Source organism: Pseudorasbora parva, chromosome 20 (genome assembly GCF_024679245.1).
Source record: "Pseudorasbora parva isolate DD20220531a chromosome 20, ASM2467924v1, whole genome shotgun sequence".
NCBI lineage: Eukaryota > Metazoa > Chordata > Actinopteri > Cypriniformes > Gobionidae > Pseudorasbora > Pseudorasbora parva.
In genome coordinates this window covers 1970345-1985226 of record NC_090191.1, presented here as the reverse complement: position 1 = coordinate 1985226, position 14882 = coordinate 1970345, and the positions used below count along the sequence as shown (strand labels likewise).

Here is a 14882-nt window from a genome sequence, read left to right as displayed (position 1 = left end):
ACAAAAACTCCGATAGTAGCCTACCATTACTAATAATCGGCGTAACGCACGGCGATGACAAGGCCCTGGAAACTCTTGAATAGCTGCTACTTTAGCCATTACTGGCAAAACATGTCCTCTGCCAACTATTCGCCCCAAGTAAGTGACAGTGGCTTTTCCGAACTCACATTTTGCAAGGTTAATTGTGAGATTGGCACTAGACAGCCTACGGAAAAGCTCTCGAAGTTGTGTGATGTGTTCGGACCAGTGTGTACTATATAGGACTATGTCATCCAAATACGCCTCGCAGTTTGACATTCCAGTTAAAACAATGTTCACTAAATGCTGGAACGCTTCTTGCTTCTCTGGATTTACCCTATATGGGTGCTTTTTAATCGGTCCCTTATCACCCACATCTATATCATGTTCCAGGACTGTAGTTATGGTTGGAACATCTCTGAATAACTCAGGGAAGTCATCTATCACAGACAATATGTCAGCTGTTTGAGCGGAAGTTAAATGAGGCAAATGTTTTGCAATGACCGATAGCATAGCAGAGTTATTGAGTCGACCTTCAATCACGCACCGCGACGGAGGAGTCACCGCGTCATAGTCCTCCACCAGTGAAGAGAGCAACACGGACGACTCAACCGGACCGGGTAAGTTAAGATTACTCAAGTCATTTTGAACACATTCACGCTTGTGATATGGCTTGAGCATGTTTACATGACAGACACGAGAATGCCGACGCTTATCTGGAGTGAAAATTACATAACCCAGATCAGATATTTTCTTTTCCACAGTATATGGGCACAGGAAAGAGAACCAACACTTGGTCTCCTGGTTTAAACGAACAGGCTTTAGCTTTACGATCATACCACGTTTTCATGTTAAACTGGGTCTTTTCCAAGTTCGCTCTCGCAAGTTCACGCGCTCTGTGAAGTCTGCTACGAACATGACATATAAACTGTAATGCGCTACGAGAAGTAGAGGTCTTCACGGGGCACCCGAGACCCGTGGACCCGGGATCCGACCCGGGACCCGTACGGGTTCGGGTCTATTTTTTAAATGGTCAGCCGGGTCCGGGTCGGGTCCTAATCTATTACTTCGGTTCCCGGGTCTGTTAATGTTGTAGCCTATGTAATACGTCAATCGGACTCGGAGAACACCTGGCCGTGAGAGTCAGCGCGGCTTGTGTGTTTTGTGTAACTTACAAATTGTTAAATTAGGATAAGAAAAGTGTGAGCCGGGAAATGAGGTTTAGAAATACACAACAACAACAAAAACACAAGCACTCTCTCTCTCTCTCGCGCGTGCGCTCTCTCTCTCTCTCTCTCTCTCTCTCGCGCGCGCGCTCTCTCAGCCTTTTAGAAAGCGGGCAGATTTAATGCATGCGCGCGGTAATAATCTCCGTGCGCCGCTGAGGCGTCCTGCTCTCCGTGCGCCGCTGAGGCGTCCTGCTCTCCGTGCGCCGCTGAGGCGTCCTGCTCTCCGTGCGCCGCTGAGGCGTCCTGCTCTCCGTGCGCCGCTGAGGCGTCCTGCTCTCCGTGCGCCGCTGAGGCGTCCTGCTCTCCGTGCGCCGCTGAGGCGTCCTGCTCTCGCCGCACCTCCCTGGTGCCCCCTGCACTGACCGCACCACCCAGGAGTTCTGCTCTCACCGCGCCTCCCTGGCTCCCTGCTCTACCCATGCCGCCCCGGCCGCCTGAACTCTGCGGGCCGCCCCGGCCACCTGAACTCTGCGGGCCGCCTGAACTCTGCGGGCCGCCCCGGCCGCCTGAACTCGGTGGGCCTCCCGACCTCGGCGGGCCGTCCTGGCCATTCGAACTTTGTGGGCCACCATGGCCTCCTGAACTTTTTGTTTTCCTTGTCCCTCCCTTGTTTGTCCCTCCCTTGTTTACCCCTCCCTTGTTTGTCCCTCCCTTGTTTACCCCTCCCTGGTCTGTCCCTCCCGTGCCCCCCTGGTCTGTCCCTCCCGTCCCGCCCTGGTCTGTCCCTCCCGTCCCGCCCTGGTCTGTCCCTCCCGTCCCGCCCTGGTCTGTCCCTCCCGTCCCGCCCTGGTCTGTCCCTCCCGTCAAGCCCTGGTGTGTCCCTTCCATCCCGCCCTGGTCTGTCCCGCCCGTCCCTAGTGGAGCGTCTGGTAGCCGCTCCTTAAGGAGGGGGTAATGTCACATGCCTGTCCTGTCTTGTGAGCACATGTGGGTTTTGTCATGTCTTGCATGTGCTCCTGTCATTGTCTGATCCCTCCCCCTTGTTATCTGATTAGTGTTGATTTCTCCCACCTGTTCCCTCTTGATTTCTTCCCTTTATAAGCTCCTTGTGTTTGTCAGTCTGTGTTGGATCCTTGTGTAATGTCTGCGTCTCCCGTCCTCCGTCCTCCCCGTGATTCTGTTGGTTTGTTTAAGTTTATATGTTATTATTCTATTATGTGTTTTTCCCCCTCGTGGGTTTTGTTTTGAGTTTGTTTTATTTGTTATAAATAAATATATTATTTTCTGCACTTGAGTCCTCGCACCATTTTCCCTTGTCTGTGACGTGACACAAATTGCGTAAAAAAAGGCTCATATTTCAGGTTGCTCCAGCTGACGCGCGCGTGTCATGTTTCTATGGCAACCCGAGCTTCCGCAGACCGCAGTGACTGTAATGACTTTAAAAATAATATGAATGAACCGTCTTGTTTAATCTTAAAGTTCTGCTAGTCAGACTCAGAGAGATTATGGCAAATAAATAATGGTAACGCAAGTGGCCATGGGACTAAACGAGCAATAGTTATTAGTTCAAAAGGGCAAACAGTCAAAGTTATTATGCGAATTAACTCATAAATCCGTCACTGTGAAATAAAATTGACTTTTACAGCTGAAATGAGTGAATTAAGCATGCTTGGAGTTGGAACAATTAATGAGGAATATTGTAATACATCACAATCAAGGTACAAGGGAGACAACGGCTATATCGTTAGGTAGGCTGACTGAGACAAAGTTATTTTTCGCAGCTTGTTCATTAACTTGTTAACAGCAGTAACGTTATATTGTGTAATATGAGACAATCGGGTTCAGTCGCGTCTGTGTCTTCCCGGCGGGTTCGGTTCCAGCTATCAAATAATAGACGGGTCCATGTCGGTTCCGGGTAATATATTTTTGGCATTTTTCGGATCTGCACGGGTCCGGGTCCAGTTTTTGAAATAATAGACGGGTCCGGGTCGGGTCTGTGTTGAACATTGCGGGTCTCTTCGGGTTCGGGTGCGAATTTTTGGACCCGTGAAGACCTCTAACGAGAAGTAGGTTTGCTCAGCCACTGATCTTTAATAACGCTCAATGGCGTACGAACGTTGTGAGCAAACACTAGCTCTGCAGGGCTGAAACCGATTGACTCTTGCACGACTTCTCTAGAGGCCATAAGCATCCAAGGAATCGCATCTTCCCAGTCTGTACCCACCTCCAAACAATATGCACGCAGCATAGATTTTAGCATCTGATGGTAACGTTCAAGAGCGCCTTGACTTTCCGGATGAAATGTACTTGAAATGCGGTGCTTAACTTGTAGAGACTTAAGGACTTGAGAAAAGACCCGCGACGTAAAGTTTGTTCCTTGGTCACTTTGAACAATTCTTGGTAACCCAACAAAAGAAAAGAACTTTACCAAAGCCCTGCACACAATTTTAGCAGTGATCTTCCTCAGAGCCACCGCCTCTGGGAAGCGAGTAGCACTACACATAATGGTTAACAGATACTGATATCCACTTTTGGACCGTGGAAGAGGACCAACGCAGTCAATGATCAATACCTTTTCAAAAGGCTCACCCATGGCAGGTATGGGGTACAACGGTGCAGATGGAATTGTCTGGTTTGGTTTCCCACTAACCTGGCAGACATGGCACGTTTTACAATACCGTCGCACATCACGCTTCAGCCCAGGCCAGAAAAAGTGACGAAGAATACGGTTGAATGTTTTAGTCACACCTAAATGACCAGAAACGCCATCATGTGCAACACTCAGAATGACTCATCTACTTTCAGACGGCAAAACAATTTGGTCAATGTCATTCCACTCATTACTTTTCTGAGGTCTCCACCTTCGCATAAGTAGGCCATCTCTGATGAAGTAGGTCGGACTCTCGCTTGCACGGTCTGAAACAGATTGAACTGCATTAAAACATGAAACAAGAGTGGGGTCTTTTTGTTGAGCATCAATAAGTTTCTCTAATGACAATGTGACATCTTAGTGTTTTTCTTTTTCCTCATTCACTGCAGGCCTAGGACTACTGTGGCATTGAGTGAAAGGAGGTTCAAAGAGCCTCTCACATTCTGTAGGATGAGCAATGAAACTGTCACTCAGGTCCACGTTATTGGGAGGTACTGCATCCCTCAACCTCTGAGTCTGCGACCTAGTGACAACACTAGTAGGAAATACCTCAGGGAATTTTTGTGCTCACTCATCAGGGCACTCTTGGGTGAGCGGCACAGAAACAACCTCAGGTGGAACGTCGCCACGGCTCCACACGTTTCCACCGGCTAGGTCATTACCAAGGAGAAACGTCACACTAGGGATTGGTAAAGAGTCTTGAACGCCAACAACTACATTACCAGACACTAAGTCTGACTCAAGTTGTACCTTATGTAAGGGAACATCGAGAAAACCCATCTCGATTCCTCGAACAAGGACACTGCTACCGGTTGCAGTCTTTTCAGACAAGGGCAACAAGCCACAGGGGAGGAAAGACTGCGCAGCGCCCGTATCTCGCAAGATGCGCACAGCAACGGCATCTTCACCAAGCACAGATATGGTCCCATTCGTCAGAAAGGGCTCATACATGGACTCGGTTTTCTCTGACTTTATCTCCGCATGAAGGACAGGCGACATTTTCTTCGAAGAACTAACAAGACCCATTGGTTTCGAGGACAGTTTTTTCTTCAATATTAAGCAGTCTGCCACAACATGCCCAGGTTTTTTACAATAAAAACAGTGTCTGTCTTCTTGTTTTACTGCATTCTTTTTCACGTCTACATCAGAGGTCGTGGAGGGATTAACTCTTAAGCGAAAACGTTCTTTGGCAATGTTATGCGTTAAAACATATTTGTCCGCAAGTATAGCAGCTTCAGAAATAGATTCGGCCCTCTGCTCAGCTAAATAGGTTGCCACAGCGGTCGGAAGACAGTTCTTAAATTCTTCTAAGAGAATTAGCTCACGCAATTTCTCCTGACTATCAACCTGCTGTGATGAACACCAGCGATCAAATAGAGCAGCTTTATCTCGACCGAATTCAACAAAAGTTCCTAAACTTCTGTCGATATGCTTCAGGGATCAGCTGATAGCACCTCAGAACTGACGCTTTCACCACATCGTAGTCACCGCTCTGCTCCACTGTTAGCGATGAGTAAACCTCCTGCGCTCTTCCCACTAAAACGCATTGCAGGAGGAATGCCCATGCAGTTTTTGGCCAATTTAAATTGGTTGCGACACGCTCAAAGTGTGGAAAATATTTTTCCACCTCTCTTTCCACAAAAGGTGGCACAAGTCGAATGTGGCGAGTGACGTCAAAGGAATTAGGGTCAGAAGGAACGACGCCTTCCCTCTGGGCCTCGATTTCTAACTTCCTTAAAGCCAGTCGGTTTTCAAGTTCAGTCTCACGGGCATGTGCTTGCATACGCTCCCGCTCGAACTCAATTTGCTTCTCTTTGATATTTAATTCTCTCAATCGAATCTGCAGCTCTAATGCCTCTGTAGACACGGGAGATTGTTTCTCTATAGGCAAAATGCCCTGACTAACCAAAGCAGCTTGTAAGACGGCTTTGATTGTGTCTTTGGTGCACTTTTCAGCAGAAGTGAGCTCAACTTTATAAGTTACTGCCAAATTCAGCAACTGCTCTTTCGACAATTTAAAAAGTAACTCATTAGAGGGTTCTTTAATAAAAGCTTCCTCTGTTGCCATTTTAACACGAAACGATGGTTAAAACGCGCACCGAATTAAAGTACCAAATTAAACCGCAAAAGGACGCTTAAGAGCGCACCAAAGTCAAGGAGTATTTTTTTTTTATATAATAAGAGAACACTTACCAAAGCAGTTTAACTGCTACAAAGCTACAGTACAAGGTAGCGAATATCTAAGGTGGTCAAACAAAAAGCACAATATAGGCTACAAACGAACACAAACTTTAATGTCCACCCACAAATTGTATTCAATACGCTCGTATAATCCGAAGACGGGCGCTCACTAAATAGGCGACATGCCACAATATATCACAGGCTATACAACTAAACAAAAGGTATTCTGATAGGCAAAATGTTGTCCAACTACTCTTACTACCTATACACAAAACCTAAACAAAATCCTAAATACCTTCGTATCTTCAGTGGCTTACTCAGCTCGAGACATCCGAGTGCCCCCTCCTGAGATATCCACCAAAAATAAAATAAACCTTGACTAAACAAATGAACAGACAAACATAATTGCCCACCAGAATACTCACCCAAAATGTTGCTGCTTTCAGAAGTTCCGCAATTAAACACTAAAGTCCGATAATATCAAAACTATATCCCGGACGAGCCCCCAACAAAATGGACCTTAAAGGTAGTTTACAAAAAAAAAAAAAAAAAAAAAAACAATCAATACGGAAAGTTTTCTACTGGGTGGACGGCTGAACGGCAACCAAAGCCAGTAGGTGAGCACGATTGTGCAGACTCTCAAGGATCCGTGTGCGCACCCTGAAATGCTCCAGGAAATCTTTTATAGCGCTAATACAGGCTCCGCTCAGGTGTGGCTCATCTGCAATCAAGAGACACACACACTGCATGGACTCACTCAAACACGTGTAGCAACAAACACCAGAGCTGAGGGACGTAACATAACAATTATTAATTTTTTTTATAATGCACTCAAGAATACTTTGCCCATCAACCGTATAAATGCTCAAAACCCCTATTCTGTGTCACTCTCCGTAAAAGGGACACGCGCTCAGATGTAAACAAGCCCAACGTGCCTTTGCACATCTCTGAACGGGCGAAGGAGACGGGCTGAATGAAGTGCCGCTCAGTGACAGCAGAGGGCGCTGATGGAACTGCAGAATGCTGCGGTTACCCCAAAAACCCTGCAAACAAAAGCAACCGCGCTAGTGAAGAAGTTTTTAAAACAGCCATTCGTTTTTTGTAATCTCAATGTTGTTCATCACAGGCTCAGCACTTAATATTTAAGGACTTAATAGGCTATTTATTTTCAAACTTAAACATTATGTTTTAATCTGGACTACAACATGCCCTAATAATTAGAACTTTTGGATTATTTGTCCTTATTATTATAAGACTTCATTAACATGTTAATTCATTATTACCAAACTGACAATGAAAAATACTTATAAATAATTAATTATTCTAAGTAATGTTAATTTCTTAGTTACTGTTTAATAACATTAAAATCAAAATCAAAATAACTTTTTTAATGGACCTAAGATAAACTAACAATGTTCAGTATTTCTTAACTAACATTACCCAAAACATTATACTTTCTGTAACAAATGTAGCTATTGCTCAATCTTAGTTAATGCATTAAATAATGAGACCTTATATTAATTTGTTACCTGTTGTTCTTTATAGCCGAATTCTGTGTCTATGGCGACTCAAAGATCGACCTAGTGGTTTCCCTGCAAGTGACTGTTGGGTATGGCAACAAGATGGTACCCAGCTTCACCTTCCATTTTGCCCGTCGCGGGGCCAACCTGATGGGTCTGGACAAAAGTGGCCATCCCTGTTAAAAGGCTTCGGTTGCCTTACTGCTTTTGCCCATGAACCTCTCCTAAACCCCGCCATTAATCCAGTCATCCAACTACTCCGCCGCATTCCCCTGGCTTTCCGTGATGGTGTCTCAGCTGAGCTTAAGCAGCTACTGGACACTGGTATCATCGAACCAGTGGATGCATCGCCCTGGGTCTCGAACTTGGTGGTAGCTCAGAAGAAATCAGGGGCACTACGGGTGTGTGTTGACCTGCGAGCAGTGAATAAAGCAATGATCCCGGACAGGTTTCTATTGCCAATTTCGGAAGAGCTTATTGCTCAGTTCTATCGGTCAACCGTGTTCTCTGAACTGGATCTCAGACAGGGCTACTTACAAGTGCCTCTCCACCCTAGCAGCAGAAACCTCACAGCTTTCTTGACCCATGCAGGGGTGTTTCGCTATACGCGTATGCCATTCAGACTTAGCTCCGCCCCCAGCTGTTTCCAAAAAATCATGGTGGCCATTTACCTGGATGATGTGGTTATCGATGGGTCCACTCCCAAGAGCCATGATGAACGCCTCAGCAGAGTTTTTGCAGCCCTAGCTGAACACAAGCTAACAGTTAATGCTGAAAAATGTGTTTTCTGGGTTTCCGGCTGTCGGCGGATGATGTCACACCGCTTCAGTCAAATGTAGATGCCATACTGGCAATTCCAGAACCCAGCTCAGCTACACAGATTGCCTCCTTCTTGGGTATGACCAGCTACTATTTGAAGTTCCTCACACATTATTCTGCTACCACTGCCCCACTATGGCATCTGCTGCATAAAGATGAGTTATGGGTGTGGTCAAACGCATGCTCTGATGCGGTGCATGCGCTCAAAGTGCCACTCACCACGGCTCCAGTGTTGGCTCACTTTAATATCTCTAGCCCCACCTTAGTGACATGTGATGCGTCGGCTACAGCCATAGGACCAGTGCTGTCACAGACCCAGCGGGGCATGGAGAAGCCCATCGCCTTTGCGTCACAGGCCCTTAATCAGACGGATCAACACTACTCGGTGGGGGAACATGAAGCATTAGCCTGCATCTGGGCCTGCGAGAGGTGGCACTTTTATCTCTATGGCCGTGCCTTTACCCTAAGGAGAGCTCATCAGGCCCTGACTGCACTGCTTTCCATGTCTGGCACAGGCCACAGACCACTGAGGCTACACCTGCAACTTGGTCTGACCATCTCCGCCAGTATAACTTTGACCTGAAGTTTACCCCACCTTCCCCTCGACAGGCTCAGTCCCTCGCTGCCTCAGGGACCACTACCGAGAGTTATGGCCTCTGTTGCCTGCCAGCAGAGGCAGATGAGGCAGAAATTTGATCTAAAAAAAGCTAAGGTTCCTGACATACAGATCGCAGATTGGGTCAGGGTCCGCAGGCCCCACGGAGACAACAAACTTTCATCAAATTGGTCTTCCCCTCTCTGAGTTACCCATCCGTTGGGCCCAGTCACCTTTCTGCTCAGTGACGGCACGCGGTGGCACACAAGCCACCTCCGCAAAGTGCCAACCCCCGCATATACAACAGGTGTTGAATCTCAAGCCAAACCCCCAGATTGGCAGGACACCTCGCACTCGTTATCGCCCAGGGCACTTACAGGACTTTGTGTCAACATTTCATGTTTGAAACCCCGTAGGAGAGGGGGAAATGTTGTGTTCTCTCAAGTGTTGTCAGATAACGCATTGAGTTAGTGTTCAGTGATGCACAAAGTTTGATTGTGCTGAAGCATTCTGTTATGCCTGAGGAATGTAGGGGTTTGTTTACTCGGGTCAAGAACATGTCAGAAAGTAAATAAAAGACACGCTAAGTTGATGCAATTCTCTGTGTCAGTGTAATCCTTACCCAAACATAACACAACCTTATTGTAAAGTGTTACCAATAATTAATATCCAGTGAATGATTAAAAGTCAAAATGGTTGTCATAAATGGTGCTTGCTCTTCCTGGCATCAAATATTGAGATATATTGAGACAAAGGAGATATCTAACATATACATTCAATATAGCGTTCCCTCAACATATGATCTCGAGCTCATGACATATTATCATGTTCCCACGAACCGAACATGTCCCCTCCCCGCTCACCGTAATTCAAAAACCACCAGCGGCAACCGCAACTTCATATCGGTCTTACAAAGAGTCCACAAATGAAAAAGACACAAAACATGAAAGCCTCAAATGAAAGCGGTCAAATACTCACTGCATTTATAGAGTTTGTTGAGCTCAGTCACATCAGATTCACTCATTTCCATTAGTTGTCCGATCACATCCTGGAACTCAGGACTCTTGGTAATGATCGTGGGTCCGTTACCGTTGCTGAAGGTGTTTTTATCAAAATGCATCACAGAGTAATAATCATATGAGGTGCCTTGGGTGATGGACACGTTCCCACTGGATTTACTGAGATAACTCTCATACCCTGAAAATAAAGACTATAGCAGTTATTAATGTGATGCTTCATAAGGAATGGCTTATTTTCTCTAAGCGCTCTTTAGTAATAATGACACTCGCTATGTAAAGCAAATTAATAATAAAGTGATATGGCAACCTTTCATGATGCTTCCATAGTGTATGGTCACATAATCATCTCTGTCATATCTTGTGTGCTGGTGGGAGAATCCCAGTGCATGGAGAAACTCGTGCTCAACAATGCCTTTTATTCCACAGTCCTTTCCAATGGAAAGAGTCTGACCTCCAGAAGACGTGCGTCCGATAGATGACCAACACCTGCCAATCCAGTCAGAGATACCAGCACATTCATATAAAACTACCAGTCAAATGATATCATCTACATCTCATAACAACAGCAATTAAAACTGCATTTTATTTAATTTCCATTTAATTTCCAGAAACAATATGTGCTTAAATATCTTATATCTTAATCTTTTGACTGGTCAATAATTAAGTCAGATATTTGACTCTACACGTTCAGTACAGCACAGGCTCCATCAGATCAGTCTATAATAATATATCACTAATATTGTTGATGAGTAACTATAATCATACAGTACCCGTCACGACTCTCCACGGAGATGTAAAACTCTTCTGCGGCTCTGGGCTTAAAGTCAATACATGATTTCAGTCTGAACTGCTCAAAGGCTCTCAGAATGACTCCTCTACTGTTCAGACCTAGAAACACAAACTAAACTGAGTGGAAAACAATATGAAAGTTACATTAAGTGTTTAAAAGTTGATGGAAGTGTAAGTGAGAAATCAGAAATCTTACTGAGATTGGCACTCAGCTCATAGGGGACGGGAATATCCCACAGATTCGCTGGAATGACGCTCCCTTGCCTAGGCTTTAAAGCAGATCATTCATCACATCTCCTGATCTTATATACTGTATATAGACTTTCCTCCATTTATATGTACAGACTTACCTTCATGATGTCTCCTTCATTGAGATTTAACCCTAATACTACAAGAGAGTGTTCAGATCACAATAAATATACTCCAATAAAACATGAGTAAAAGTGATAATTTATAAACACAAACAGATAAGTTATCTTTATGCTTATATATAAATATATTTGGGTTCTTGAGATTATATAATAGTTTTACTTTTGTTTATATCCGGAATGGTCTTCCAGTTCCAGAAAAGGACTTTGAGGAAATAATTGAAGACATGAAAAGACACAGAGAGGGAATGAGCATTGTGTGCTTTGAGTGATTGACCAAATGTAACTTTACAGCAGACTGTGCTGGACTTACCGTATGGCTCCTGGGAAACATAAGATATGAACACAAGACATAAAGGAAATAGATTTAGTGTAAGATATCAGCAGCTGTACGTCTCTTCAACAATAGCCTTATTCTGACGGTGAGTGTTTCTCATGTGGACGTCTGTAATAAAACGATTGTAACAAATGATTGTCTGCTGTAAATCAAATGTCACAGGGTTGCCAACTCTCACACATTTGGTGTGAGACGCGCTTTCAGGCTCTGTGTCACGCTCACACGCTGCCCAACTTAATCTCACGCCAAATTGCCAAACCTGCTTTTGATATTAAACAAAGCTATGCCTATAGCTTATTTTTAATTACCATTAAGTTTTTGGGCCCTATCTTGCACCCAGCGCAATTGACTTTGTACACCGACGCATGTGTCATTCCTATTTTGCACCCGCGCAAAGCGTGCTTTTCCCTCCACAGAAGCACGTCGCTAAACTAGTGAATGAACTTGCGCTCCCTGGGCGGTTCAGCGTGGAGGTGTGGGAGGCTGTTCGGAAGTAGGCGTGTTCCGGCGCAAACAATCCCTGGTGCTATTTTGCTGTTCCATTAAACAGTTGCGCCACTGACCAGAAAAAACCTAGTCTAAAGTCAGTGGCGCGTTGCGCGTTGTTCATTATGCTATTTTAAGGGCGCATGCTTGACCATAATGTACAGCGTGCACAACGAGCATACACTTTGCTCATGAAATCTACACAGATGCAACAGTTATTTTTGCAAATCATAAATTGTTACACTAAAAAAAAAAAATTAACACATTGTGGTGTGCCACGAAGATGTGAAAAAATAGGCATAAATCTAGCTTACAAATTATTCAGGCTTATTGCAGACCTGTTTGCCCAATAGTGGCAAGACATATATATATATATATATATATATATATATATATATATATATATATATATATATATATATATATATATATATAAGGACATCTGACAAATTGGTTTGTCCGTCAAGAACCAGGAAAAAAAATCGACTGAAAAAATAAAAAACTGTTTAACCGACGCTATTTTCGGTGGGTTTCTCCCATCCCCATACAACACAACTTCTCTGTCTTTCACTCCCTTACGAAAGGAAAATATATTTACCAATATATTAGTTGAAATATATTTTAATATATTGTAAATATATGGAATAATATATTGATGGTATTATAAAATATATTATATATTCATGTAATATATTGCAAAATATACAAATGATTGCCGCTTTCAATATTTTGCAATGTATTGAAAGATATAAATATTAATTCCCATATATGTTAATATATTTCCTAATGTATTGCATGAAATTTTCCAATATACTGCAATATATTTTTGTTTCGTAAGGGCTGCTCTTACAAGAACGTGCGCCTGGTAAATCCGCCATAATAATAGCAATCCATAATGGACCTTGCGCAGCTGCTTTTAAAGGGAATGTTGGATGCCGCTCTGATTGGTTTATTCACGTCACGCCCAAACCACACCTATGAATAATGAAGCTACTTCAGACCAACACATTTTAGATTTGCGCCGGGCGCAAGAGCCATTTATCCCGCCGGGAAAATAGCAACAGCGCCGAGACCCGCCCACAAATTTACTTGCGCTCTGCGCTTTGACACTTGCGTTTCAGATCGTTAATATAGGGCCCTTAATGTGAAATTCAAACAATAAATAGCGTTTTGACGCTAATGTTAAAGCCAGAGGCGTTGAAAAGCGAGTTGTGTCATGCTCTCATCTCCTGGTGGTGCACGGACATGTGGCTCACGGAGCGCTCAATACTTCTAGCGCTATGTCAATGCATTTGATTAGCTTAAGCGGATACACAACAGTTTTTCTCTATACAGATGTTTGCAGCAAGTTTTGATAAACAGTACAGCTTAGTGTGCATTATTAAGTCAGCCGTATTTACAGGATAGTTTTATTATGAAGAGTGATAGAGATGCAACATTGTAACATTAATGTTATTCTTTTATTTAGCCCTCAGGTATTCCTTACTAATTGGTCACACTCATACTCATTGATGGTCAAATTTGACCATACACCATAACTACTTTTCAAACTATTAATCTCTTTTAAATTAGAGTCATTTTGTGGCAAAAAAATTAAAATGTTAATTTGTAATGCCATTACCCAGTAGGTGCCTTATGGCTCTTTAATAAATATACATGTATATAGTTATGGACGTTGCTAGACAACGTGGGGGAGAGGATGCTGGCGTTGTCTGTTTCCCGCTTCTCCACCCACAAATCATGTTAACTGTACAGTCAGATTTATATTTTATTTTCTTTGTGACTAGTCTAACAGTCAGAGCTACAATTGGGACTGTTGCTGATTGCTGGCAGCCACTCGCTTGGACTTCTGCGCCGACCCCGGTGTGTCCACAGAAGTGCCCGGTAAATTTTGTTTGCCTCCTGCATGGTGCTGCGGCGATCCCCATCGTCTGAACCATCATGAAGACCCATCATCTGGTCTTCAGCTGTCATGCCTCGATGACGTCATCAGGACACTGCCGAATTGGGAATATGTAATAAAGCCTCTAGCACTGGGAGAAATGTAATACATGGAGTGGACCACAGTGTACTGGAGCTTACAGAGACTTCCACCATCAGCTCTGTTTTCTGTTCACCATCAGCTCTGTTTCTGTTCACCATCAGCTCTGTTTCTGTTCACCATCAGCTCTGTTTCTGTTCACCATCAGCTCTGTTTTCTGTTCACCATCTGCTCTGTTTCTGTTCACCATCAGCTCTGTTTCTGTTCAACATCAGCTCTGTTTCTGTCCACCATCAGCTCTGTTTCTGTTCACCATCAGCTCTGTTTTCTGTTCACCATCAGCTCTGTTTCTGTTCACCATCAGCTCTGTTTCTGTTCACCATCAGCTCTGTTTCTGTTCACCATCAGCTCTGTTTTCTGTTCACCATCAGCTCTGTTTCTGTTCACCATCAGCTCTGTTTCTGTTCACCATCAGCTCTGTTTCTGTTCACCATCAGCTCTGTTTCTGTCCACCATCAGCTCTGTTTCTGTCCACCATCAGCTCTGTTTTCTGTTCACCATCAGCTCTGTTTCTGTCCACCATCAGCTTTGTTTTCTGTTCACCATCAGCTCTGTTTCTGTTCACCATCAGCTCTGTTTCTGTTCACCATCAGCTCTGTTTCTGTTCACCATCAGCTCTGTTTTCTGTTCACCATCAGCTCTGTTTCTTTTCACCATCAGCTCTGTTTTCTGTTCACCATCAGCTCTGTTTCTGTTCACCATCAGCTCTGTTTCTGTCCACCATCAGCTCTGTTTCTGTTCACCATCAGCTCTGTTTCTGTTCACCATCAGTTCTGTTTTCTGTTCACCATCAGCTCTGTTTTCTGTTCACCATCAGCTCTGTTTCTGTTCACCATCAGCTCTGTTTTCTGTTCACCATCAGCTCTGTTTTCTGTTCACCATCAGCTCTG

The 14882-nt window shown here is 44.2% G+C and overlaps 1 protein-coding gene across 1 annotated transcript in view; it reads right to left on the bottom strand.

The window, feature by feature from the left end:
- The window catches only part of LOC137049952 (meprin A subunit beta-like), a 31349-nt gene extending 17424 nt beyond the window's left edge, over positions 1–13925 (bottom strand). Inside the window, exons 1-7 of the mRNA XM_067428701.1 lie at positions 13851–13925; positions 11292–11451; positions 11111–11148; positions 10957–11029; positions 10742–10859; positions 10279–10457; positions 9931–10149 (exon numbers count right to left, since the gene is read on the bottom strand). Coding sequence (XP_067284802.1) covers positions 9931–10149; positions 10279–10457; positions 10742–10859; positions 10957–11029; positions 11111–11148; positions 11292–11451; positions 13851–13925 — 862 coding nt within the window. The remainder of the gene's footprint in view (positions 1–9930; positions 10150–10278; positions 10458–10741; positions 10860–10956; positions 11030–11110; positions 11149–11291; positions 11452–13850) is intronic.
- Between the last annotated feature and the right edge of the window lie 957 nt (positions 13926–14882).